General features: G+C 48.8%; 2 protein-coding genes across 2 annotated transcripts in view; both read right to left on the bottom strand.

The window, feature by feature from the left end:
* LOC105693973 (cadherin-related tumor suppressor) overlaps positions 1-21186 on the bottom strand; it is an 88763-nt gene extending 67577 nt beyond the window's left edge. The window contains exon 1 of the mRNA XM_048650378.1: positions 13779-21186. Within this exon, the coding sequence (XP_048506335.1) occupies positions 13779-19136 (5358 nt within the window). The 5' untranslated portion in view covers positions 19137-21186. The remainder of the gene's footprint in view (positions 1-13778) is intronic.
* A 5072-nt stretch (positions 21187-26258) lies between these two features.
* Positions 26259-27543, bottom strand: LOC105687091 (rRNA-processing protein FCF1 homolog). The gene is made up of 5 exons (XM_012402459.4): positions 27391-27543; positions 27216-27298; positions 26972-27043; positions 26580-26889; positions 26259-26488 (listed from the first exon to the last, which is right to left on the bottom strand). Exons 1-5 carry the CDS (start codon positions 27391-27393, stop codon positions 26345-26347), a joined length of 612 nt encoding a protein of 203 aa, XP_012257882.1. The 5' UTR covers positions 27394-27543; the 3' UTR covers positions 26259-26344.
* Between the last annotated feature and the right edge of the window lie 53 nt (positions 27544-27596).

The following is a 27596-nucleotide window of genomic DNA, read 5'->3' as shown; positions in this document are numbered from 1 at the left end:
TCACAATTTTTGATTCCACCTCTTGTTTTTTTCGCTTTTTTCTCTTCGTCCTTCTCACTCGCTTACCATTTGCGAGGTAATTCGCTTACGAAAGCGCGTGTCGCTTCGATATAATTACGAACTTTGGCCCGAACGCGGTCGGAAACACGATCGCGCGAATTTCTGGGTTGAAAAAAAAAAAAAAAGTTTCTCCGACTGCGATCCGATTCATCTATGAAATTTATTGAATTTCAGCATCGCGTGCGCTTCGGACAGATATATTTGTACGGGTGTATCGTGAGAAAAAAAGTAAAAATAAACAAATAAACAAATAAAACGAATCGAGTGAAATAAAATAAAGGAAAAGAGACGAAGTGTACACGTACGCGTATGTGTGTACGCTGTATATACGGTGGAGCACGTCAAGTAAAAAGTATAAAATAATAAAATACCAAAGAAAGAAAAGAAAAGGTGAAATATCCTCGGCGTTGATCGGGGCTGGTGAAATCAAGTGGATCCCGCAGTTGCTATCCTGCGGGTCCCGGGCAGCGTGGCGCGAGCTGCTCGCCTCTTGTGATGGCTGATGGCCTCAGCGAAGCTACGGCGTACCTACATACGTGCCGCGTTATACACGTATAGACACGGGCCCGGTCGACGGTGCGCAACGTCGACGAGGACCGCGGCGCGCGGGCAAGAACGCCTAGGGTGATTTCTTTCCTTCATTATTATCATTATAATCGTTGTTGTTGTTGTTGTTGTTGTTATTATCATTGTTATTATCATTACCGTTGCCATTATTATTATATTATAATCGCAGCCCCCACGCCCCGCGTTCGTACGGTCGCGGTACGCCGTACCCGGTTTATATAGGTATATTACCACCGCGGCCGCATCCATATACACGAGGGGGTTAGCCGAGCTGAGGGTTCCACCTCCTACCTATACGCGCGGTGCGGCAGACATTATGCTAATCTGCATGCAGGGATGTGCGCCCGATAAGCCGCTTCGGTATATAAAGCCCTTCCTACCAGCGCGGTAAGGCCCAGGGGCCCCACGCCCTCAATCTCATACACACGATACACCGTGCTTTACATTACATTACGCGTTGCCTTACAACCTTACAACCCGTCGTCGCCCCGGACATCTACGGTGCTACAGAAGGATACGTCGCGAACGTAGCTACATCATACCCCCGCGTACACGTATACCTGTGTGTGTGTGTGTCTATATACATACCACGTACACGCCGCACACTCCCAGGGAATATAATCGCTCGGCGTTGGGGGGTGAGGGTGAGGGAGTAGAAATTGCGAGGAGATCGCGAGGACCGCGGTATATACGTGCGTATATCGTATCGGTTGTACGCTCGTCGCTGAGTCCTCTACGGAACGCGAGAGACAGCTAGCGCGAAGCGAACCGCGAGTGTCGAGATAGGAAAACGCGCGTATCTTAGGTACCCGACCGCTAAGAGCTGCTACGCTTCGCGATATGCGGGCATTTATATATCACGTTATACGCTCTCTACGCGTCTCCTCGTGCACGCGTTACGTACCGTACGTATGCAACGTACACGTTGCGTCAGGTCGACAGGGTGTGTGCGTCGTGGCGTAGGTAACGTACGTACGTACGTACGTACGTATGTATAGCGATATTGCACGCGACTCGGAGGAGAGACGGAGAAACTTATAGCGGCAACGCGCGCGGAGTACCGGATTAAGAACAATGTGTTCTCCGCGGCGCCTCCGCGAAATGGGCGTATATACAACCTACCGACCGATGCGATTAAGACGTCGAGGATTCAGGATAATACGGTGGACCCCGAGCGCACCGTACCTACGTACACGTACACGTACACGCGTACGTACATATCGCGAGTCGCGCCCGACGTCCTCGTATACGAATGCCGCGGACAGTTTTACTCCGAGCTATTTATCTATGGAAAAATTGTATGAAATGCAAGCGACGCGGTCCGCGCGAAAGCGGGACGCCAGATCGCCGTTTTGAATGTATCGCGCGAACGCGCGTTACGAGTCCCGCAGTTGTACGTATTACGTATACGACGCGTACGAGCGGATAAAATTGAGCGGAGGCGATAGGTAGTGAATTTATCCGGTGGTTTCGCGTTACGTCGTCGTCGTCTGGTATCCCATCCCCGGGGATTATGTCCGCAGCCCTTTTTCTCCGGACGAAGGGCAACCCTTGCGCGCCCACCACGCCTTCTCTTCTCTCCTCACTCGACACCGAACGTCCGCACCGACGAATTCGAGGGAGAGGTGAATAAGAGGAGTCGAGAACGAGAGAGACAAAGAGAAGAGAAACGCGGGGGGAAAAAAAAAAAAAAAAAGAGGAGGAGGAGGAGGAGGAGGAAAGAACCTCTTTTTATCATCCATAGCTCACGACGGAAAGAGCCCCAGCTTCCATAAGTTAGGTCGAGTTTCGGAGTATTTTTCTCTCGGTGTGTTACAGACGGTAGATTATACACACGCACGCGACCCGACACACCCGCAAGAGAGCGCCGCGGGAGGGGGCCCAAATAATATTTCAAAATTAATGTCATGCCGGGCCCTCCAAAGGGGCTCAGTGCAGGGCCCCGTACCACCTTCCTCGGAAAGATAGGGACCCCCGGCTTTTCTCTCGGAGGTGCGACGGAGAAGATGCCATCGGGCGCGGCTTCGGGTCCCTCGGACTCGCGGAGGGCCCCCCGGGACCCCGCATATCCCGGGCTTCGGGGACCGGGCGCATTCCTGCGCAGGCGCAAACAAAGGACGAAGCGCAAATTTCTCTCTTCTTTTCACTACCGACACTAATTCACTCGGACATTTCTGATTCTCAGATCTCGAGACGCGAGCGTCGCATTCTCTCGTATGGTTTATTCGAAATAAGAGAATAAAAATCACCGATAACCCCCCCTTGATTTCAAAACTCTCCACCAAACGAGAGTCTAATTTATGAATATTTTATATTTCTACGGATTACAATAACGGAGGAGGAAGACCCAAACTTGGGGATCCCGAAGAACGAGGTGAACGAGGTGATCGAAGGATCCAAGTTGGATTCTTCGATCCTGCGATCGAAACGGTTTCGAATTTCCACGATTTTACTATCGGGCGTTGTTTTTTTTTTTCTTTTTCAGGGGGCGCGGGTGATCGGGGGTGAGAAAATACGCTCGAAGGGGTTGGTTACCCGTGTGTCGGAGGAGAGTGACGTATTTCCGTGCATTGATAAATCAAGTAACGCCGGAGAAGGACCGCCGGCGGAATGACAGTTCTCAGAAGTTGTTCGGCGGGCGTTGTTGAAAAATATGTGGGGACCCGGTGTTTGTCTAGGTCCTAAATAAATCTAATCCAAGCACAATATAGTTTGGAAGCTGTGCGGGCCCGCAGTCGGGGCTCCGAATTTCACCGGTACGCGCCATCACCAGCCGTATTGCTGCCCACAGAGGAGGAGAGAGACTCTCTTCGAGAGTCCCGAACCCCCCGCGTCGCCTAATTTATGCCGACTGTATACGCGCGGGGTCCTTCGCGCCGGTCGCCCCCTCGTCTCTCTCTCTGTGTTACTGGGACATTGAAGAAGAGAAGAGACCCCCCCTCACCTCCCTCGAGTTTCCACTAGCCCCGGGAACGTTTGTTCAATGACTACGATCCTCCCCCCCTCTCCCTCCTCCTCTCCCTCCCCCGCACCCCCCCGCAACCTCCTCTTCCACACCGCCCTACACCTTATACGCAACAAACTTGGTGTACGTATATATATATGTATATGCACAGGGCATGTGTACCCAGGCTGGGCCCGGGGTCCGAGGGCAACGGGGTTTTCGATGACTCGAGGATCTCCTCGGAGTTCCGAATAAACGCGAGGGCTGGCTCTACCCGCAATCGTAACGATTTCAAGGGTCGAATCGAATGTGAATCGGGTGTTATAAGCCGGTACCAGCTGAGCCGTAATACAACGAGACTATTATTACCGGCGCGGATATACCCGCCGCCGTATAGGTATGTAAATATAACGCGCTTGATCGTACACACCAGACGTATATAATTGCAGGCGCTTGCGTCCGAAAGGTGATATATATATACATGTATATGTCCATAGGGTGGGTCTGTGTGGTAAAAATATTCGTACATCTACAGGTGTGTGTGTATAGAGGCGGTGCATGTAACGTATACCGTGCGTACACCTCTTCATGGTTGTGCACACGTTCGAGTTGCGGGCAGGTTGTGTTTCGAAATGTATGAGTAATAAAGTGACCGAGGAACGTAGGTACCTTTTGACGTTACGCCGTGAAACCCTACGTGTGCGTATACGTATAACTATACGCGCGGTGATCCTCGGCGTATGATTCTTCGTGTTTTATGCCCTCCTTGCCGTTTCACCGGTAACGAGTATAGTAGCCGAAGAGGCAAGAGGAAAAATAATGATTCAAACAAAACCCGTTGTATAAATAAAATAAAATAAAATGAAATAAAATGAAAAAAAGAAAGAAGGAACGCTCTATCGGTCGAAACCGAGCGGCGTATCGATCGGTGATTCGGTTGGTTGCCTCGCTGTTTGTTCATACAATTGATTTATACGAGTCACGTGACGTTGCCGTTAACTCAAACAAATAATACTATTCACTTTGAGATCGACCGTCCGATGATATACGCCCGCTCACATGTTAACCACGTACGTACAACCTCCTCTACCGAGAGCTGCCTCGGTCCCTCGCATGACATGCTCGATAATTGATTTTCGGACCGAGAATTATACCGCGTCAAATATTTCGCCGGGTTCATTATTTTTGTAATATGTCAAAACGACGAGAAAACGGGGTGGTCCTTTTTCTTCTGTTTTTTTTCTATTTTTTTTTTTTTCTTTTCCCCCCCCGTACTCGATGCTATACTTGTGGTTTTTCCCCGGCAAAAAATAATTTCCATTTTTCCTACGTTCTTCCAACTGTCGAGTATATCGAACATTCGAACGTAATTCACACGTACGTAAGTACGCGTATACGCGGGTCTTCGACCTTAGAACATTTTGGTAGTCGAAAGTCTGGCCGGTATCGAATCCTTCGAGGATTTCTCCTTGCTTATATGCAGGCGCGCTTACACTTATACATATATATCTGGTTTATCGCCGGGTTCCCACCGCCCACAAACCGTTGACCAGCTTGCACGCTGCCGCGTTCTCTCCGGTGCCCTGAACCCATTTTTTTTTTTTTTTCTTTTTGTTTTTTTTTGTTTTTTCTCCGTTTTCTCTCTCGAGACACGCTAGATCGTAGCGAGCCGAAGCCGATCGAGTATGAATAGTAAAATTCTCGTATTACCCGTATACCCCGGGCGGGCGCGATGATGTAAAATGTACATATTCAGTGTACGGGTAAAAATATTAAGTGCAGTTGAGTGTTAGAGGCGTCCGGAAGTTTACACGATCGAACAGATCGCGCGCGAGCATCGAGTGTGGACGCACCCTTAAACGGGGGGGTCCCCCCCCCCCCCCCCACCCCACCCCCCGTTCTCGCGCAGCGGCATATTCCATCGGTATGCGAGTCCCAAACGTTGGAGTTGGGCCCCTCTCGTATCTGCGGGTCATTAGCGAACGCGGGCTTCGGTCCCGCGAGATAAAAACCCGCCACGCTTTACTTTGCCGTGGAGTCGGGCTGCCCGCCCGGGGAATGGCCAGTATGCGAAGGTCAGCCGATTATGAGTAGATATGAAAGACCGGCGACCGTTCAGTTTCTACGAAAATCAAACAAACTACTCCGTGACTCTCGGCAGCGAGGCGAACGTATAAAGGAGCGACGCAAACCGCGGTTGTCTCGAAATGATGTATGTAGTGAAAAAAAAAGTTCAAGAACAAACGTTCCGAAGCGCTGCAGAAAATTTTTCTCCGTAAATCGTTGACGGTTTTCTTCTTTTTTTTTTCATTTTCGTACGGTATTCAATTGCGCCTCGAAGCTTTTTGAAATTGGATTAATTGGGGCCCGGGGTTTCTATGGTAAAGAAAAAAATGATTTATCTTTGTCCTTTCGCCCCGCGCCCCCGCGGAGACAACGCGCTGCCGAACGGACGCGTACCGCACCGCCGGCACACGGAACTAGAGATCGGAGCGTAACGCTGAAAATTGGGCCCTATCGCGAGCTAATTAAAAAAATGTAATCTCCGTTTCTATACGTTCGGCTTACGCGCTCCCTCTTTCCAGCGGTATATACGATATCGTATAACATACACCCTGCGACGTATCGGCGTCGTATAGAACGGTGATCTCCACCTATCTCTACGTACGTACGTACGTACCTATGTTACGAACTCCGTGTATCCTGCCGATCGTTACGGCCAAGGAGCTAACAATGAAGACAAACTGTTGGAATAACGTCATAATTATTCCGAATAGGGCCCAATAAAGCAACCAGCCGGACAAACAAAATAGACAAAGTAGTCGGCCATTACGAGCCCATGTCCTTTCGGGCCCCCCCGCTGGCTCCGCAGGAATGCCTTCTCTATTATAAATATATCCTCCACCTAGACTTCACGGACTCCGCCGTAGCGAGGCGTGGGACCACAGGATGAAATACCAAACGCCAATATGGCGGACGGACGATATCCTCTCGGTCGAACCGTTTGAGGAAACCTCGCGGCGTCCGAGACGAAGAATTGTTTTTTTTTTTATTTTATTTTCCGTATACTTTCCCCCGCGTTGTACGCGTAGAGACGTAACCGAATTATCCGTCGGCTCGATGTCGCTCGGTATATGTTTTGGACGCGACGGAGAGGAATTTTGATGGAGTGTCTCCCGCGTGTACGACGATATAATGGTATGCGTAGGTACACGCAATTTGTCCCGTATAAACCGCGTAGCCCGTAATAACGGATGATATTTTATTTGGAGGCGTTTTTAAAAGGGAGCCGGGATTCGGTATTCGGATGACCCGTATGCTAATAAAAATATACCTGACGTTCTCCGCTACTAAGCGACCCGAGCGAAAAATTGCAGGTGAATACGGACAGGTAGGGGAGACCGGGGCAAGTTGGAGACGTTAAGCTTCAAGTGCGGTTTTTTAATCGATTGTAAGCGAATTTCAAAATCTTTTGGTATTTTTCAAAAGTATGAGATGTTGGCTATTAAAAAAAAAATTGACATTGAATTCGGTCATTCACAAACTACGTAATTTCCATTTTTCCGAGATTCTGCAAATTCGTCAACTTGCCCCGACCACGGGGCAAGATGGCGAACCTATCGGGGCAAGTTGACGAATATTAGATTTTGGTTTAATGGGCCTAAAAAAATACTTTTTTCGTCAAAATATACTTCAGTTTATTCAAATCTATAAAAGATATGAAAATACGAATACGCATAGTTTATGTAGTTTAGCTTAGATATACGTATACTGATAATTAACACCGGTCGCAAACGAACTGAGCTGCTCCTTCGACATTAGAACATGCCAACAATGAATCGTGAATAAATTTATTCATTTATTTATTTATCGAATTATTCAATGAGCTGCACAATCGTATGTAGCCTAAATATCAATTAACTAAACAACATGCAAAGATCTCGATAAGGACGATCCGTCAACTTGCCCCCACCATCTTGCCCCATTTGCTACTATTTGCGAAAAAAGAACCCCACAAAAAGTACATTGGTGAAAATTCGGAGATTCTATGATCTCTAGGATCTATATGCGTATAGAAATAAAGTATTAAATCACAAGTCCGATCTTGCTTACCTGTAGTTGTATACAACTATTTTCTTAAGCTTCAGATGTTACTTTGAACACGTCCGAAACCACAATGCCTCCGTAAAAAAGCCGGATGACCTTGCCACACTAGCTACATCGCAAATATTATTGCGTAGAAGAGTGTTCAACACTTTTTGATAACTTACCCGGCGCTATCGGTCAAAATATTCTAAAAACAATCAATTCGTCATCTTGCCCCAGCCTCCAACTTGCCCCGGTCTCCCCTATATGCGCTCGCCGTACTACGTATTGTATGGATATATACCTGTATACCTGTGTCGAGTTTCAAATCGATTCGGAAAGAGACGATTCTGCTTAGAGCGTTATTTTGTACTCGTTGGTATGGATATACGCGACGAAAGAGAGAAACGAAAAAAAAAACGAAAGAAAAACGAAACGGAGAAAATGCAGTTTTGTGGCCGGTGCTATTGTCAAATTGTCCCTGTGCCAAGTCATTTGAGGAGGGTAGAGGCATGTACAGGTATGCGGCGACGTGAATTCTTGAATGCTGACGAACGCCGTGGAATTATCGTCGGTAGACGTGCCTAGGCCTCTACGTTGCCAATACGCCTACAATACTCGTGTAAGTTCACGTGCATATACACGTACATCTAGACGGTAGGGCCCGCGAGTCCCCGCAGGTAAAGTCCCTCGTGGGGTCACGAGGGCTGCACGAACAGGTAGGATGGACTGGTCTCTGGAAGGAGGTGGTTCCATATACCGACTGTGAAAGGGTGCGGGTGGTTGCACCCGGTGAAAAAGGGGCCTTTAAAAATGGAAATCGATCTTCGAGATATAACCATAGAATTGAGAAATCGTATTTCACCGAAGGGGGATTCTTTGAAAATAATAAGATGAGGGTATACGGGACGAGGGACAACGTCGAGCGCTGCTCCTGCCCAACGCTACGGTGATTTCAATGGGCCCGAAGTTCGGCTTGTTTTCTCGTAGCGGACTGAAAATTCCATGGAAATTTCATTTCTAAGGGCAATGGAAACGGTCCGGGCTGCGAGCTCGATCGGCCGCGGAGGATATCGGAGACCCCCTAGCGCACGGGTGCGTAGCCGCAGCTGTCGCTCCCGGAGGAAGCGCAGTCCGACGAAGACGTACGAATTTTTCGATATTCGGCAAAGAGCGCGGCGGTACGTTCGCGGGGAAGGAAAGAGGGCGGCGGGATTCGTTCGGTTGCCGGGTCGGAGCTGAGTTGACACTTCTTGTGCGGCATACGCGCGCAGGGGCCCTTGACCGGTGCGACGGGGTCCGGGGAGGTCTTAAAAACCGGGCAGTCGCTCGAATATTTTTGTGATTTCAGCCGCGCAGCCCGCGAGTAATGGTTTGAATTTCATTCGAAAATGCCTTCTCATCGGGCCCACATCGCTCATACGTCGTTAGGACATACCTCGCGCGCGCAGACTCGACTTAGCCCTCCTCCGGGGCCTCTCTTCCACCTCCATCCCGACGACCACCTCCACCTCCGCCTTCACCTCCGCCTCCGCCTTCGCCTTCGCCTACCACCTCGGTCGCATCCACCGGCTACTCCGCAGCAACGTTTAGCTTTTTGCCTAAGACCGACGACTACTACTCAACGATCCTCGATGGCTTTCCGCGCGACCGAGAATACAAACTGGCCAAATCTTCATCTTCCATCTCCTCCGGTATTTCGCCTCCTCTTAACGTTCAACGGCGACGAGATATACCTACGCGCTCGAGAGTACCCTCCTTCCTTCCAATAAAATCTCGAGCGAAACTTTTTTTTTTTTTTTTTTTTTTCTTCACCAAACATTTCGCCGCAGTTATTACCGAATTTCGGCAATAAGGAAACGTGGGTATATTGCACCGATGCAACTGTGGCTCACCCGTGTCCCGGGCAATTGTCACGAGTCGACGATTACCGGGATATTTGGAGATCGTTCGGAGCGAACGAACGGCCCCCTCGTGGAACACATTGTAGCGTATCGACATCCCGATTTCGAGTTAAGGCATCGTCCAGTTTTTGGCTCGACCCCGACGAAGGAGACGCATTCCGCCGCGATTGAAACCGACGTCTTTGCGGCGTCCGGCATCACGAGGATGATTCCGTGGCGCGGTTCTTTCGTCGACGACGTTCGAAAGTATCGTCGGGTATTATAGCCTACCTGCCGCGCGGCCGTTGGAAAAGTTGCTGCGGGTACAGCGCGATAGTAGTACGCGGTGTAAAAGAATTTCACTTTTTCCCAGTGAATTAGCCGGGAGTTGGTCGGGGAATCCGGTCCCCCCTCCCCCCTTACGTCGGAGGTGGGTAGGTGGGTAGCGCTTTGCGCGGGGTGGCGCACCGTCTCAACAACTGCGTCGCGACGACCACCGCAGTTGTTAAGATCATTAGGTCCGTTTTATCCTTTGAAAAAGATTTCTAATCTTCCACGTAGTATTAATAAGCCTTATCGGCTGTTGAAAATCGCCCGAGCTATAGGAGGCATTAGACCGAGCAGTCAACCGTGCAGCATATATTTGCCTCGCAATTATATCGAACAAAGTTATCCCTTTTCATTCCGATTAAATTGAACCCGTTCGAATCGCATTGCTGAGGCATTACAGCGATATCTCAAATGTACAGTTCTCAATTGTCCCCCGGACTCGAGTTTATTTCGAACGATTTCGAATTATTATTATTATTATTATTGTACGCTTGCATTATACTATCTAAACAATATAACGACGTGAAATCCGCAAAGAGACTACTTTTCTTGCTACCGATGCTCACAATTCGCCGCCTGCAGTCGGCGGTACGGCGTGCGAGCAGCGAGAACGTAGTATAACGCGTCATTACAGTAGTTGTGTGGTGTTTAGTTTCAAAGATCCTATCTTCCTCTGTCTCTCTGCGTCTCGAACACGCGTAGAGTCAACGTGGCGGGTTGTCTCCGCTAACCAAAAGGGCACAAGGTAGAGAATACGGCGCGTGAAACTACTCGGCAAAAATCGGATAAATATACCAAATGAGCCGGCGAGTTGTCGGCGATGCGCGTCGGGCTTATTTACCCAGATCTTATCGCCAGTTTCCATTTGAGAATTCCTCTTCTCTCTTTTTCTTATTCACTTTATCAATCGAGCCTACGGGAACGCGGTCAAAAATTTCAACACGCGTTACCGCCCGTCTCTAACAATAAGTGTTAAGTAGCCACAGATGATCCGAGTAATTATACCGCGTCCAGGTACGCCGATATTACCTTTGAAAATCGTGTCGAGTCTTTTGCATTTTGCCCCCCCGTGGGTAGCGGGTGACTAATGGTAACGACTAATTTCAAACGTGGATATATCGTATACTTATAAGACGAGAAACGAACGACGGTTGCCAAGAATCACGGAGAGAGATTCTCTTCGCACGGGAGATCCTCGGCGGACCAAATCGTAGCAAAAACCACCAAAGTGCAGTTGGCCCGCGAGTCACAGATCCCAAAGCGAACTACTATAGGGAGGGAGACAAAGGAGAGGGGGAGGGTGAGGGGAAGGCAAGAACGGGCGAGGTAGGGTTAAAAATGAAGAAAGAAAGAAGGAAAGAGTGACTGAAACATCGGGCGAAGAGTCCGCGAGACTCTTTGGTGGCAGCGGCATGGGCATCGGCTGTCGTAGTGGTGGTTCCAGTCCTATTGGTAGGTAGTGGACGGACCGGCGCTGTACGTCCGTCCGAGCGGCAGCAGCCGTACGCGCTCATCCGAGATCAAGTTTTTCTCGAGTACCGAACCTCGGAGCGAGCTGGACTCGAATCCAACTTGGCTTCCTGGCACGCGGTTCGTCCTGTCATTTATTCCCCCCACCCCCCGCTCCCCCCCCCCCACCCCGTACATATACCGACCCGTGTCTCGACTCTCCCCTCGTTCTCCCAGGGGTCATTACTTTCTGTCATTGCGTTTAATTACATCAGATTGTTGATGTTGTTATTGCTGTTGTTGTTGTTGTCGTTGTTGTCGTCGTTGTCGTTGTTGCGGTCGTTGTTATGCAACGCGACCGCAGCCGTACGTACGACCGGTGCAACGTGTAAACGGTTGTACCCGCATCACCCGAATCGCTCGTCGATCCGCCGTTCTCGCTGCCCAGATTCTCGCGCCGCGTCTCGCTTCGCCAGATTTTCTTTCGTCCTGTCGGGTGTAGAGGTACCTCGCGCTCGACGCTGACGGCCCCGATCGAGAACTCGAGGGAGGGATAAGAAGCTGACCGAGTGACTCTAGCCGACCGGTACTCGGATTAATCCAGTTCCAGGTTGATAAAAGGAGGGCATACGCGTCGGAGAGCGCCTATCCGGACAGAGTTAGTTAATTAATCTCACTTAACGTGTACGAGGTGGCCCTCGACTCGCGCGCAATCAAACCTCGACGGAGGCACGGAGGGACGCGAGCGCTGATTGCCGGAGCGCCAGGCGACTCTCCTCTCTCAGCTGAGGTAACGAGTGGGACCACCCAAACACCGAAATCATACCGGGGACGGATTATCATCTGCGAAGGAGTATATCGCGCGGTCGCCGCACCGCGTTTCCTCCAACGCTCCGCCAACCTTAAAGCCGGTCAGGCAAAGCGCCGGAGTCGAAGGACCGAAGGCCTACGTACACGGGCTAATCTCAGCAAGTTACCTTTTAACTTACCACTCCGCAACGCAACTCTCTCTCTCTCTCGAGAGAGAGAGAGATGATTTCAACGTGGATCTGACAACCTGCATTTACCGTCAGCGCTAAGTAATCAATTCTAGAACAGCCCCCGACCCCTATATGTATTCATAATATTCCGTATAAACTGATTCCGCACGTGAAAAATATTGTGCGCATTATGCATTCGAAGCGGACGAGAGAAAATTTTTACCTCCATTCGGAGATGGATTCGCTCGAAGATTAATTATTACGTACATTGTACGATGTACGTACGTACGTACGTAAATATTTTTGGGTCGGTCGGTCGGTCGGGTTGCCGACCCGAAAAAAAAAGTGTTAACAAAAATTAAGGGAGAGGAGATAATTTTCTTTTTACGAGATTCAAGGATCCCCCGTCACCAGATATACCTACTAGACTCCCTGTCCGTTCGTGCAATTAACACCTGCACGCGAGTCGCGTATTTGTGTATACGTCGGATAAATATAAGGGAGAGCAACTCGCGCGTACGGCACCGTCGACTCTCGATCTGTGACGCGGCGCGGAGACAAGTACGGCAAACACCGCGACCGCTCCGATACGCCAGATATTTATTTTATTCTTTTCGTTTTCTTATTTTTCTTTTTTTCTCTTTTTCCCGGAAGGATACCCAGAGAGACGAATCACGCTCTGCGCGCAGGAAGATACGAAAGTCCTTCGGAGAGCGAAGAGCCCGGGCAGCTCCAGGTAGCGAGCGTGTTCGGTGTTTGTGTTAATCGTACGAGTTAGCGGCAGATGATGACCGCCATAAAACCGCCTTAAACCTCATAATGGTCCGCCCTTCTCTTCTGCGGTACCCCCCCTCCCCCCCTCCCCCCCTACCTACCCCCTATTTTTATCTCATCGACGGGTTCGCCGACCCACTCGTACTTTTACTCATTTCTCGATTTTCCTAATGGTCCTACGGAACGACAAAAGGGCCGAACCGTCCATTAGAATCCGAAGTAGCTCCGTTCACGAAAGGTCTATTCGCCAAATATTTCTGACTTTGTGACGTTAACAAACAATGTAGGTACTTGTAGGTGAGAGCTGAAAGGGATTTTGAATCACGGGGACCCCGGGGACGTTTAGCGAGTATCGAGAGATTCTTCTCCTGGCGTAAAGGGGAGTCGTCGAACTCGAGACTTTTCGATGTCGGTATCGACGTTCACCGTTTCGCCGTGCTTGTGTCAACCCCGAGGCGTGTTTCGAAGAATTTTCAGCGCTCGGAAAGCATTTCGATAGAAGGGCCCCGATGGAACGTGATTTTTTTTCAAGCGTCCGCATTTTACGGCGTCAGTTGTGAGGCATTTTACCCGCATTATATTCATCCTATCGTGGGAAAATTCATACCGACAATAGAGCTGCGTGGATCAGATATAGGTTTTGGAGAAAGGATAGATAGATATAGATAAACGGTGATGAGAAGCGAGCGAGCGTACGGGACTCACCTTCGTGGAGGTTGTGCTCGGTCGATTTCCACCTACGGTGATGGCGTAAACTTCAACCTCGTACCATAGAACTCCAGCCTCGCGGTCCAACGCAGCGGCGGTGGATAGTACGCCACTCTTCGTATCCACGTCGAACAACCTGTCTACCTGAGGACCACCACTTGCCGCGGTCACGTTTGTAACGTAATACTCTAGGTCAATGTTGGACCTCCGACTACGCGCACTCACTTTTAATATGGAGGCACCGGCAGCCTCGTTTTCGTACACACTACCCTCCACTTGACCTTGGTGTTCCCACACCGGTCTCTCGTCATCCTCACCGGGCACTATCAGTGTCAAATAAGTTTCCGATGACCTTCGCTCCGCCTGGACCGCCTCGTCGGTCGCCCGCACCCCCACCTGATACCTCGAAGAACGCTCGAAGCTGTCCAACGACCTCGGAAGTCTCATGGTCAATAGTCCGGTGCCTCGGTGCACCCTGAAAGTATCCGCGTAGTTCGGACCGGATCGCAGGAGTTCGTAGGTCACCAAACCGTTCGTACTGGAATCCAAATCCCTGGCGAGAAGTTGCGCCACCGATACCTCCTTCCCCGGTTGGTAGTTCAAATTACCTCTGGATGGCAAGACGGCGGCCGACATGCTGACGAATATTGGCGCGTTGTCGTTGACGTCTTCGACGATCACGGTCACCAACTTCTCGGCGGACAGTCGCTTGGAGATCGGCTGTGCCCTGTCGGTGGCTACCACCACCAGTTTGAAAGTGTCGACTTCTTCACGGTCGATCGGCAGCAGGGTATGGATCACGCCGGTCGAAGGATTGATACCGAAATGGCGCCGTTGATCCTCTGGGTCTTGGCTAGCGATCGCGTAGTTCACCAGACCATTTTCATCGGAATCTGGATCTTCGGCGGTCACCGTGACGATCGGTGTGTGAACCGGTATTCCTTCGCGTATCTGACGAACGATAGCGGTGTTCGGAAAGGCGGGGGGATTGTCGTTCGTGTCGACGACGACGACTTTCAAGGTCGTCACCGAAGTCAGTCGCGGATGACCACCGTCGCTGCACGATACGTTCAACGAGTAATTATCCAACTCTTCGTAATCAAGAGGTTTTCGCAAGTACAACGCACCCGTCAAAGGGTCGATGTGGAACGCGTCCCTGCGATTACCGGCCGCTATCGCGAACGTTAATTCGCTGTTGGCGCCAAGATCGGCGTCTTCGGACTTGAATCTCACCAGCTCCGTATTAACCGGCGTCGTCTCCAGGACGGAAATCTTTGACTTCGTGTCAACGAAACGCGGCGTGTTGTCGTTCTCGTCCAACACTTCGATGTGGACCAGAGCGCTCGAGGAGAGATGTATCTCCAGACCGGCGTCGTGCGCCACCACCGTCAGCGCGTACGCGTCGATCGTTTCGCGATCCAACTCGCGAGCCAGAGAAATTTGACCGGTAGCCTCGTCTATGCCGAAGTACTCGCGTTGATCGCCAACTTCCAACGAGTAGAAGACGTCGCCGTTCAGACCCTCGTCGGCGTCGGTCGTGTAAACTCTCAACAATTGGGTGCCGATCGCGGCTCCCTCGCTCACCTGTACTCTGTACGGTATCCTCTGGAACTGGGGTGCGTTGTCGTTCACGTCGGTGACGTAAATGGTGACCTTGACCTTGTCCCTCAGACGGTTGATTCCGTTGTCGGTGACCGTGGCCTCCAACGTTACGTAACTACCACCGGTATTCGCGACCAGGGATTCCCTGTCGAAGACGTGGAGGGATTTTATGAATCCGTTTCTTGGATCGACGATGAAATCTTGCTGGGTTTGGGGCAAGGAGAACGTCAACTCCGCGTTTCTGCCGACGTCGTGATCGATGGCGAACAATTTCCCGACGAACGTGTCCGGCGGTTCGTTCTCGCGTATGTGAAATATGAAACTGGAATTCGTGAATTGCGGCGCGTTGTCGTTCTCGTCTATCACGTGCACGACGACCGGTACCATCGAACTCCTCGGCGGGTTTCCCTGGTCGCTGGCGGTCACTTCGAGGGCGTAGTAATCTTGTTCCTCCCGGTCCAGTGCGCTTTTCACGTACAGCTGCCCGTCCGGAAATATACCGAAACGACCTTCGGAGTTCCCCTCGGTAACGCTGTACAATACCCGACCGTTCGGACCGAGGTCCGCGTCGGACGCGACGAGGGCGAAGAATCTCTCGTTGACGGGCGTCGACTCCAGCAGGGATGTTTCGTAACTGGTGAGTTCGAAGACCGGCGTGTGGTCGTTGACGTCCTCGATCGTCACCCTGATCTGATGCTGCGCCGACAGCGATGGGCTTCCGGCGTCCGTTGCGGTCACCTCGACGTGCAGGATCGTTCCGGGCGGCGCTCTTATGGGCTTGTCCAAGTATATGATGCCGGAGTTCGGCGCCACTCGAAATTGTCCACCCGGATTGTGCGTGAGGGCGTAGGTCACTCTGGAGTTCGCGCTCGCGTCCTTGTCCCTAGCTCTGGCCAGGCATACCTCCTGACCGACAGCGGCGTTCTCCTTCAAGGACACCTCGTCGCCGCGCTCGCCCTTCGGGAATTTCGGGGCGTTGTCGTTGACGTCCAATACCGTAACGTTCACGTAAGTCTGAGCGTGAGCTAGACCGGCTCGTGCGGCTACCTGGAGACTGTAGTAAGCGATTTGCTCACGGTCCAAACACCCCGCGGTGCTGATGGTACCGGAATTTTCGTCGATCTTGAAACTGCCCCTGACGTCGCCGTAGACTATGGAATAAGTGACTTTGGCGTTACCGTACCTGGCGACCTGTACGGAACCGACATCGCGACCGATACCGGAAGGCATGTCGCTGCACTCGCCTCTGTCCTCGGGAACACGGAACTCGTAACCGCTGTAAGTGTCGAATTCGAGTTGCTCGAGATCCTCTTCGCGTAGGATCTCGACGATCGCGTCTCTCGCGGCTTTTTTGTCACCCGTGTCTCTGGCCGATATCGTCAGTTCGTAAAGAGTCTTTCTAGCTGCCCTCAGAGAACCCTGGAGGGTCAGATCTCCGGTGCGTTCGTCGACCAGGAAAAGTCCTTCGCCACCTGACTCGATCGAATATCTGACCTGGGCGTTCTCTCTGGCATCGGCGTCCGTCGCGGTAACCTTACCAACGGAAGTACCCAGTGACGCGTCCTCGGGCACCGGAAACAGGTAGCGTTGGGGGTAGAATATCGGTGCGTTGTCGTTGACGTCTTCGACGGTCAATAGAACGGTGGCGGTGGACGATTGCGGTGGTGTTCCTTGGTCCTTGGCTACTACCAATATCGCGTATTCCGCCACCATCTCTCTGTCCAGCGACGTCTTCGTGGTCAGCTGACCGGACAAAGCGTCGAGGGCGAAGGCTTTCGGATAATCCCTCGAGACGCTCGGATGGAGACTGTAGGCCACACTGCCGTTGGTACCCTGGTCGTTGTCCACCGCTGTCAGCGTCGCCACGAGACTGTGAGGTGGTGTATTCTCCGACAGTGTGACGCGAACGACGGCCTCCGCGAATCTCGGTGTCTCGTCGTTCTCGTCGAGCACGGTAACCCTGAGATGAGTGGAGGCGTACTTCGGATTCGGTCCACCATCCCTTGCGGAGACTCGCAATTCCACGCTACCTTGTATCTCCCTGTCTAGAGTAGCCTTCGTCGTGACTAAACCGGTATCCTGATCGATCGCGAACCAGCCCTGATCGTTTCCAGAGTCGAAGTCGTAGTAAATCCTGGCGTTTAACCCCGAGTCGGCGTCCGTTGCCGATATACTGGCCACGAAACTTCCCGGGGGAGATAATTCCGATAATACCGCTGAGTACTCGCTCTGCTGAAACACCGGCTCGTGGTCATTGACGTCGTTCACGTGGATGACGAGGTAGGCAGTCGCTGATCTGGGCGGTGACCCTTTGTCGGTGGCCACTACGGTCAGATTGTACTTGGGAATTTCCTCGCGGTCCAGCCTCCCATTCACTCTGACTATATCGAAGCTCTGCGTGTTGTCCAAACGAAAATGACCCAGTTCATTACCCGCCCGTATTTCAACGTTCGTTTCGCCATTGAGACCCTCGTCGTTGTCGATTACAGCCACCGCGGCGACTATCGAGTCTCTCACGGCGTTCTCGTCGACCGTGGCGAAACCGGCGGTCGTCGGAAAGTAGCTGAACTTTATCTCAGGATCATGATCGTTCGCGTCGAGTAAATTAACGGTGACGTAGGTTCTGCCGTCCTGACGCGGGGAGCCGTGATCCCTCGCGAATACCGTGATTACGCAACTTTTCGGACAACTACCGCCGGGACGAGTCAAGTTGCAACTCTGCTGCGGGCAATCCAAGGGCTCGGTAGTCGCCAGAGATCCAGTTTCCGGGTCGATGGTGAACTGCCTTTCCGTGTCGGGGAGATAATAGGTAAGCTTCGAATTGTCGCCGAGATCTTTATCCGTGGCGTGAACCGTAAGTACCAGACTTCCGGCGGGTGCACTTTCGTTCAGAGCCACCACGTAATCGCTCTGTTGAAATATGGGCGGGTTGTCGTTGACGTCGAGAACCGTTACGTTCACCCGAAGATATCCCAACCTCGGGGGTCTTCCGCGATCCCTGGCGCACACGTTCAACGAGTAAAACTCCACCTGTTCTCTGTCGAGTTTCCCCGTCGTCTCCAGGTGGAGGTAGGACGTCTCGCCGGTGGGATTCGCGGTAACGACCAAACGAAATTTTCCATCGGTGTTGCCGTCGATGATCGAATAATCGTCGGCAACTCCGTTCTCCGGGGTGTCTTTGTCGGTCGCCGCGTCCAACAGCAGTCTCGTATTGGCGGCTGCGGATTCCGAAAATGTGACCGCTATTCCGGGTTCCGGAAATTCCGGATCGTTGTCGTTCACGTCCAATACCAATATCCGCACTTCGATCGGATACGTTGGCTGGCTGGACAAGACCACCAGATCATATCTGTCGCTGCTCAAAGCTTCTCTGTCGAGGACTCTCGCTGTACGAATCTCACCCGTGTCCGGGTCCAGCGTGAACTCCTGGGGAGGTTCGTTGAATCTGTAGGTGAACTCGGGTTTGACGGGAATCGAACCGACCAGAGTCCCCGTCGGCTCACCCTCGCTCACTTCTAGCTGGACTCTGGTATCCACCGCTCTGCTCTGCATGGCCAGACCCATGCCGGAACCGTCCTGCGGTAACATGGGTGATCTTCTTGGGAATAGGCGAGCAACTTTTTGCGGCAAACTCGACGCGACATACCGGGAAACGTATTTCTCGATATCTTGGGCCTCACAGACGCCATTATCAGCTGTGATTAGAAGCCCCAGCGCCAACGCTAGGACTAAAAGTCTTGTTAACGAGTCCATCGCTTCACCCCCGAAACCACTCGTTCGATATACACTGCAGTGTTTGTGAAAAACACCCGGCACAAAGTCAACGCGATACTACCTGTCGCACTTCATTATCACCGGGTATCGGTCTCTCATTGTTTCTAAGGTACCCCGTCAGCTCCTCCGTCACGTTAACGGCATTGTTACGATTACGCAACTGCAATCTGAGGTTTATATTGGGCATCAATTTACAACGGAGGTTCCCTTCCTCCGGACGATGAACATCTTACTAATTTTTACGACTATTTATACAATATATTTAGTCATCGGGTAAGAAAATTACGCGGAATACCGCGCTCGGTCGAGCACAGTGTAGGCGCAGTCTTTTTATAGGAGTTTTAAAATTCAAGTAAACACGGAACAAGAATTCCCCAGGGAGTGGGGGCACTGACCCACCGGCAACGAGCACGGCCGCACCTCGCGCTCTCGCGTCTTCTGCTATCGCGCGTCTGCTCGTTCCGACACTCTTCTTGCTTCACCTTTCAGTTTTTTTTTTTTTTTTATTTTTATTTCTACTTTTTATTCTCTATTTAATGGGATTTTCAAGAGTCTAGGAGCCAAGATCAATTCGCCCCCTATCTTATAATGGTATTTCCGACTCACGGCAGATGCTCTTTCAAACGATTAATCGCTCTACCCATAAACTAAGGCAATGCTCCGAAAGACTATTCCCGAAAAATTTAGTGTAATGTTCGAGCTTCGCCGTAGATCACCTAGGGCTTTACCGGTTGTTTGTTTTCACGGACCGCCGATGGACGAAGGGATTCCGATCGCGTTTCGCGTGATCACGATCGCCGGATTAACTCAGTCCTCGTATAACTGACTCATTTTCAATCGGCATTAATCTCGTCGTCGAACGTGTAATAAGAATACGTTAATGCCGAGGCGAACTGCGACGGTATTAGTGGGATCATCTCTCAATTTATTACTAGCTGGGCAGTATTTCGAACGCCGAGCATATGGATTATCAGATATTCTTGTTAAGCATCCGTTCGAAGCGCGTAACCTTCGATGCAATCCGTAGGAAAAATTATTAATTCAGCCCGCACCGAGCTCCTGTACAAGATTTTAATCGACTTTTTTCTGTTTGATTTGTTACATCTATAGCTGATGGGATTTCGGAGATCGAACGTGATTAATTGCCTGCCGCTTGCACCGACCACTCCGCGAATAAAATTCACACACACGAAAAAAACAAATAGAAAGAAAAAAATTGAAAAAGAAAAAAAGGCAAGGAGATAAAAAATAACAAAGGAGGTAAATTTTTAATATCCAATTGCTGCGGGTCGATTGCACAGTTTCTTTTAACCGTCACCAAGGAGTTTTCTCGTAACACACTCCAAGCAACATCCTCGTATGTTACCGGCGACAACAACACCTGCAATCCATCGTAAAGTGCGATTAAAAACGCTCCGAAATTGGATACTGTAAATTGTCGGTATCACAGAAGCTATATCCGTATCACTTTTCACAGCACACTGTAATTAAAAGGGGTAGTTCGTTATTTTACGTTTCGCTTATCAATCTAATTTCCACCTGGTATTTCCGCGTCGGCTTTAGTTTGGCGAACGATAGAACTGCGATAACGCGACTAGTCGCGTTCAGAATTAGTGAAATCTATTATTTAATATTCGCTCAGATTTCGTCGGCTCGCGATGTCCCGTATCCGTTGAAGAAAGGCGACATTTTTTGACACGTGAAACGTGGGTCCGACAATTGTGGGCCTTGACGAAATCACCTTTCTTGGGGACTGACCCGACTCGACTGGCGGTCCCAGGCCCCTGCCGCAGAGCATTCTTCGGCGAGATGTCTTCCGTCCTTGTTACCCCATCGGCGATGTAGCTTTGACCCTCTGCGTCGGTATACCGGGGCCCGTTTCCCCTCCTCTCACTCTCCTGCCGAGATACCTTTTGCCCTCAAGGAGCGAGCAATGCGGAGGCTCAGGTATTCAAGATGGCCGCCACTCCGCTGCCGCTGTGCTGGTCCCAACCGTGGTCCCAACGCAGGGAGATAGAGGGAGAAAGAGGCAAAGGAGAGAGGAAGGAAAAGAGACGTGGAGGAATACCGAGAGGGAAAGAGCGGGACGGCGAACGAGAGATGAATAATGCTCGGCGGGAGGGGGTTGGTGAAGTGAAGGGGAAACGGGGGAGCCTCGATCCCTCTCTCTCTTTACCTCTGCTCTCCTTCCCTCTTACCGTACGTACGCGTATCTCCCTCTCTTTCTTTCCTCCGGACCGAGACGCGGTCCAGCAAACTGCAGCTTCCACGCGGTCCTAGCCGCTCCTGCGACCCGTTACCACAATCAACTCGCTCTAGTGTTCGTCCGATCTTCTCTCTACTCCACTTCACTATTTGTACCTACTCGGACTCGTCGTTCCGACTCACTCTGTCCTTCTCATTATAGTCCGCTGCACTTCCCTGTAGGTAGTGCAGTAACATCTAGGTATGGGTATGCAACGCACGTTACAGACTAAACGCACTAGCGTGTACGTGTAAAACTAGACAGATACGGGCAATGAACGTCTGTGCCGCTAAATTTACCGATTCCTTAAATTTCAATACACAATACACGTGTGTACGTAGAAGATGGTTCTACGCATCTAACAAGTAATACGATCTGGTAACCGCGCGACCCGTGCTAAGTTACTGTATCTGATCAATTTTTATACCTGTATACCCATTCTTTCTTTCTCTTCTTCTTTTCTTCGTCTCTTCTCTTTTCTCCCTCTTTGGTTGAATTCCAAACTTGCGGTAGATGCGTCAATATATAATACACGGATTTTTTCTCTCTCCTTTTCTTTTTCAATCGCGATACAAGGACGTTATGAGTCCCGCATAGCGAACATTCTCTAGTCGGCGGAGTTCGGTGTCGGATTTTGTCGATGTGCGACGTGTGTCGTGTTGCAAGTTATGAAATCCAAACACAATAGATTCGCGGAGGTACAACTTCGATGGGAAGGGAAAATTTTTTTTCACGAAAATATTTTTACGCCATGATACGCTGCAGACATTAAATTCGCGATATTCGATTACGCATAGAGTCACATACCGGGAGATGTAAGAGCTAGACTCCTACTAGATGCACTCGAGTGTGTAACTTGTAAGGTGTTGCTGCGCACGTCTTTGCAATTAGATTAATCTTAATTAATGGCATGGGGTTATCGGCGGGAATCTTTGCGCTTCGGGGATAAGGAGAGGACGGTATAATATAAGGTGGTGCATCGGGGTACAGGTATGCTATATGTTGTCCGAGTCGTGCGTATATAACGCGTTGTCATAGTGCGCAACGTGAGCTTAACTAATATTTAGACAGCGAACACGCGTGCCCGTTACGCTACCGAGGCTTTTTCCCCGCATATATTGACGGTGTAAAGTCCTTAGTTACAATGCCCGAGTCGGATATTTTTCTAGTTATTTGGTCCATTGAACTTTTCAAGTCCCGATGGACCGCGGCGATGCGACCTCAGACAAATCGAGTAGCCCCTGTACGCAACATGGCCGATGAAAAAAATAAACAAGAATCGTACAAAAATTTGGTAAAAAGAGTAAGAGAAAAATTACGCAAACGTGTTTGAATAATTTATTCAATCGCCTTATTATTTTTCTTACGTATATCTACGGGTACATATAGGTATCCGTCCGTGTACATGTATATATTGTTATCTGTTCAAAAATCAGGGATCCGCTTCGTAATTAGAAGTCCGTCTTGCGTCGTCGTCGTCGTCGTCGTCGTCGTCGTCGTCGTCGTCTGCGCGTATATACAAGCGAAGCTGAGATGCAGCGTCCAACACGCGCGGTTTCCTCTCCTTCCCTAGAAAATTAAAATGTTGATCGTTGATACCGAGTCGCATTGCGCAGGGTGATATATTCCTTTTTTCTTCTCATATCCTCTAATAGCGTACTATTACGTACACCTCGGAATATCTGTGAGACAATTTTAGCGTCATTTTATCGTCGAATAAACTCTATCCGTTCCGAGTCACTTCGAGGCATCTTTTTGTGGCAATGCCTTGAATTAAAATTGTCCCCGTTCGTCCGTGAAACGAATGAACGAAGCTCAAAAGTCCTACGAATATCAGCGGATGAAAGATATCCAATAAACGAACGAAGATAATATCTGCCGCGCGGCCCGCTTCAGCTATACTGCCACGGGAATCCACGCGTCGAGTAATCAAAGTCTCCTGCACAAGCGATGTCGCCGCGTCGATTGGTAGTTGATGTCACCTGCAAAGGCAGCAGCGGCAGCAGCAGCAACAACGGCAGCACACCGAGAGAGATGCGCCGTCCTGCAGGAGAAGGAGAGGCGTGCGCCTATAGCGATGCACCGGCACAGCGATTCGGAGGGGAGGGATAGGGGAAAGCTTTCACCGATTTGTAGACAGAAGATCGTTTAATGAATTCATTGACTTTACGCGATCTTCGTGGTTTTTCGACGTCGGAGCAAGGTGGAGGCAACTTTGTAACGCTCATCAATGAATTTTTGGTAGATCGTTTAACGGTGTGTATGCATGTGAAGGTATAGGAATGGGGCGATGAAAAACAAATTGACGTATGAATTACGATTAATTTTACCTCTACCTTTTATTTTTTTTTTGTACTCGGGTTTGCGTGCCTTAGGATAGTATGTTGTTACATTCGGCTCGTGCAACGGAAGCATTCAAGCACGTTCTCAATATACACACACTCGCAGCTACGTGAAATGTGGTATATCAACGAGAATTAAATATGCCCAGCGATGGATAATACAATTATATGTTTGATGGTTAACGCCACACTTAATCGATTGAAGCGTGATAAATCTAGAAATTATTTATAAACGGATGATTCCTACGTCCCTTCGTACGTAATATACTTGTATATCTTTTTATTCTTCTATTATAGATTTGAAAAAAAAGTTACTCAAACTCTCGTGTATGTATAAATGTAAAGCGTTGAATAGTTGTGGCTCGGCGATTCTCATTACTTGTAAATTGTCGCGAGAATTCTGTTAATTTTTGAAATTCACCGCTGAACGGTATACCGAAAATTTATCGTTATTTTCATGTTTCCCCCTCCTAGTCTGCATTACAATTATTCTAATTTGGTATTTTTTGTCTGGTATAGGTGTACGGTTTTCTATTAACTTGAACATACATACACCTGACCACATGTTTGCCAGTAAATTACGTTGAGGGCAACTGAGTTACATTAAAACGTTAGAATTATGTGGAAGCACTTCACCTCTCTGACATTTACTACTCAATCTTAATACTTAAAATCTAATAAGTTTCCTTAGTCAGAGACCAAGCGTATACTATGCGTACGTAAACTGCGGCGTTGCGTTACCATCTCATACCCCAGCTCCTGACCGAATGACGTTACACCATACTTGTATTTAAACCGACGTATATACCTATAAGACATTCACCGTCACATACGCGTGTGTGAGGTTTGATAGTTCTTAAAGAGACTTACAATTAGACGGATCACAACTGCTAACAAATGCGTCGCGAGATTCTTTGAACTCTGCCATCGCAGGTTCATATAACCGTGACAACTCATTTGTTCTCGAAATACTGGAGGAGAAACGAAGGATGTGTGACACGTATGGAGGGAGTTTAACTGAAAAATTCTTTGAGCGCGCTTATGAATACCACGAAAGCAATAAAAATTCTAGCCATCAGAAAGTCCTCTCATACCACATTTTGTCCCGAGGAGCGAGCGATTCGGACTCATAAGTTTAAAGTGAAATTTATACCTGCAGCGTATTTGTGCATATAACATACATAATCTAATACGCGTTAAAAGCTACGACGCTGAAGTATGCAGTGCGGGATGCGCGGGGTTAAACGTTCGCCGGTGGAAAGGTGAACCCAATCAGAGTCTTTTGTATTTCCAAGAATCATTCGGGTCCGTCCAGTCTAGTCTACATCTGTTCTCGCGTGTGTAGCCGAGTCGTTCTCCTCTTCACCCTCCAGCCCGCCCGACGCTCAAACCCTATTTCGAACCTTGGTGGGCCTGCGCCTCACCCTATGGCCCCCCACTTTATTCCCCATTCTCTACGATTGGATATGCCGTATAGATCTGGGGCCTATCCGAAATGGAGAAACCAGTCCCAAATGATCTATTGACTGAATACGCTCTTGGGATCATTCGGTAAGGTATATGTATAACGAAGATACATAGGTAAATAACTGAAGCATGCTTCGAGAACTTTTTTGCTCTGCATGTGATGAAGAAAATGAGTAAATGGCTTGAGAATTTTAGGGGAAGCACGGGGAAGCCCAGCAGTGTCGGTCGCTAATTGGTTTAGCTTTTCTAATTGTGAGAAAGATGGCACTGATCATACTTTTGTAAACAAAACAATGTCATCGCAAACATGTATTGTTTAAAAGTGTGATATCAATGCCATCTCTCTCACAATTAAAAAAGCTAAACCAATTAGTCTCGTTCGGTACTGCCGGACTTCCCCGATAACTTTGTAAAAAAAATTGAATAGCTATACTTCCTTCGAGCCACAGAGGATAGGCTTCAAGCAATCAGATGGGGTTTTTATACTCATGAAGGTGTATGCTGTGTCTAGTCCCAGAGGAATCTGAAAGGTAGGCTTGAACTGTGCATATTATGTGAATACCTATGTAGCGGACGGAAAATGTTTTCGGGTAGATCTCCTAAGAATCTGTAATACGTCGATTTGGAAATTTAACATTTCTGGAAATCGGCCATGTTGCCCGAAGGATTCGAAATCCATCGATCGTGAGCACGAACGAGGCTAGCTCATACCTTTCACAGTTGAACGCTAGATTATTACGTGTCTCAGCTGAGTAATCTTTCCAGTCATTAATTATAAACACAGCGAGCACACTCTAACAATTAGATACGTTTTCTCACATTCTCATTTCATTCGTTGAGAATTTATTTACGCTAAACCTTCTCTATCAAATTGCGCGTATGCATAAATGAACATCTGCAATTCCTTGCATCACTCACGAAGCAAATTGAAGTATCATAGTATCGCTTGAGATAGCTGCGGGTGCTCAAATTTATTTATTTTCTGACCGCTTGACACCTTAAACTCTACTGAAAAACGGGACAAAATTTTTTCGAATATAAAATTTATTTAAAAGTGTTCTATTTTTTATTGATGACATTTTTTTCTTTCACAAACTTTGACATATGTTTACAAAATATTTACATTTATCAACCTATTCTTTTGGTGCTCCATAGGCATCTGGCATCCTTTCAATTGTGTATCGATGTTGCGAGACATACATTATTGGAACTCCCGGTATTTTTCGGATTCGCCTTTTGAGATCTTTATCATTAGTAGCAACTATATAGCACTTATGCTGAAATCATGTTCGAGGTTTTGGCATTAGATTCTTTATTTTCCAAACACATACTGATCGGAAATTCATAGGTGTATGATTTATCAATTACCTGTGTTACCCTGTTAACAAGACAGTCATCGGCATATGTCCCTTTATGCAAGCAATTAATTCTTTCAAATCTAGGATCCTTAATGATTTTCAGAGCTATTTTGTATTTTTGTCCAAGCTTTTCCAATTCTGCCAAGACACAGTCTGTTATGTATGGTATACATTTCGCATATAGGCAGTCCATCATGTTTTGTATTATATCCAATTTATTCTTTATCGAAAAATTGATAAAATTAGTGTCAATTAGAATGTGATAAGGAGGTCCAAGTTGCGTATTGTACTGGAAGAATAACGCTGATGATTGTTGAGGTCTGAAACCACAGGGAAAAAATACACCCATATAATTCATTGCACACTTCTGGAACTGGACTGGATTGACTCTGTCTAACTTACGCCTCTTTGACTTTCAGCTGGGTTGGGTCTTCAGGCTTCTTTTTGCGTGGAGGAGCCCGCTGCTCTGGCTTACTGCAAGGGCATCAAACATATTTATCAGTACCACGTCCCATCTGATCACCAACTGTCAACGCAGTTATCGAATAACATGTATCTAGTACAAAGAGACAACTTCTTGAAAACCTGGATATAAATAGGTTTCTCCGCATGTAACATAATTTTATATGTTGTTCGTAAGACTTACATTCTTGGATCGCTCGGACTGATCATTTTTTTCATTTGTGCAAATCTTTGTGTCACAACTTTTCGGGTCCTCTTATTTTTCCCCTGTAAAAACACAACATAACCTTGACAAATCTTCCACCCACTTGTGATCAAAAGTCCATCATTGGTAAACTTGGAAACGATCATCAACTCACCATTTTGTATATTATTATTGAGTAATTTACTATAGAGTAATTTCTGAGAAACGAATGTTCTAATTGCCCTTAATGACCACCCCTTAAACGACCATGTGCTCGAGTCCGCTGACTTGTCTACACTGATAAAATATCTCACGTCAAATGAGTGAAAGGGAATGAGTCGAATAAATGCATGTCAGAAAGAGACAAAGAAAACACCAATG

The sequence above is a fragment of the Athalia rosae genome, chromosome 2 (assembly GCF_917208135.1).
Source record: "Athalia rosae chromosome 2, iyAthRosa1.1, whole genome shotgun sequence".
Classification (NCBI taxonomy): domain Eukaryota; kingdom Metazoa; phylum Arthropoda; class Insecta; order Hymenoptera; family Athaliidae; genus Athalia; species Athalia rosae.
Note: the sequence above shows the minus strand (reverse complement) of the source record. Positions and strands in the feature narration are given on the sequence as shown.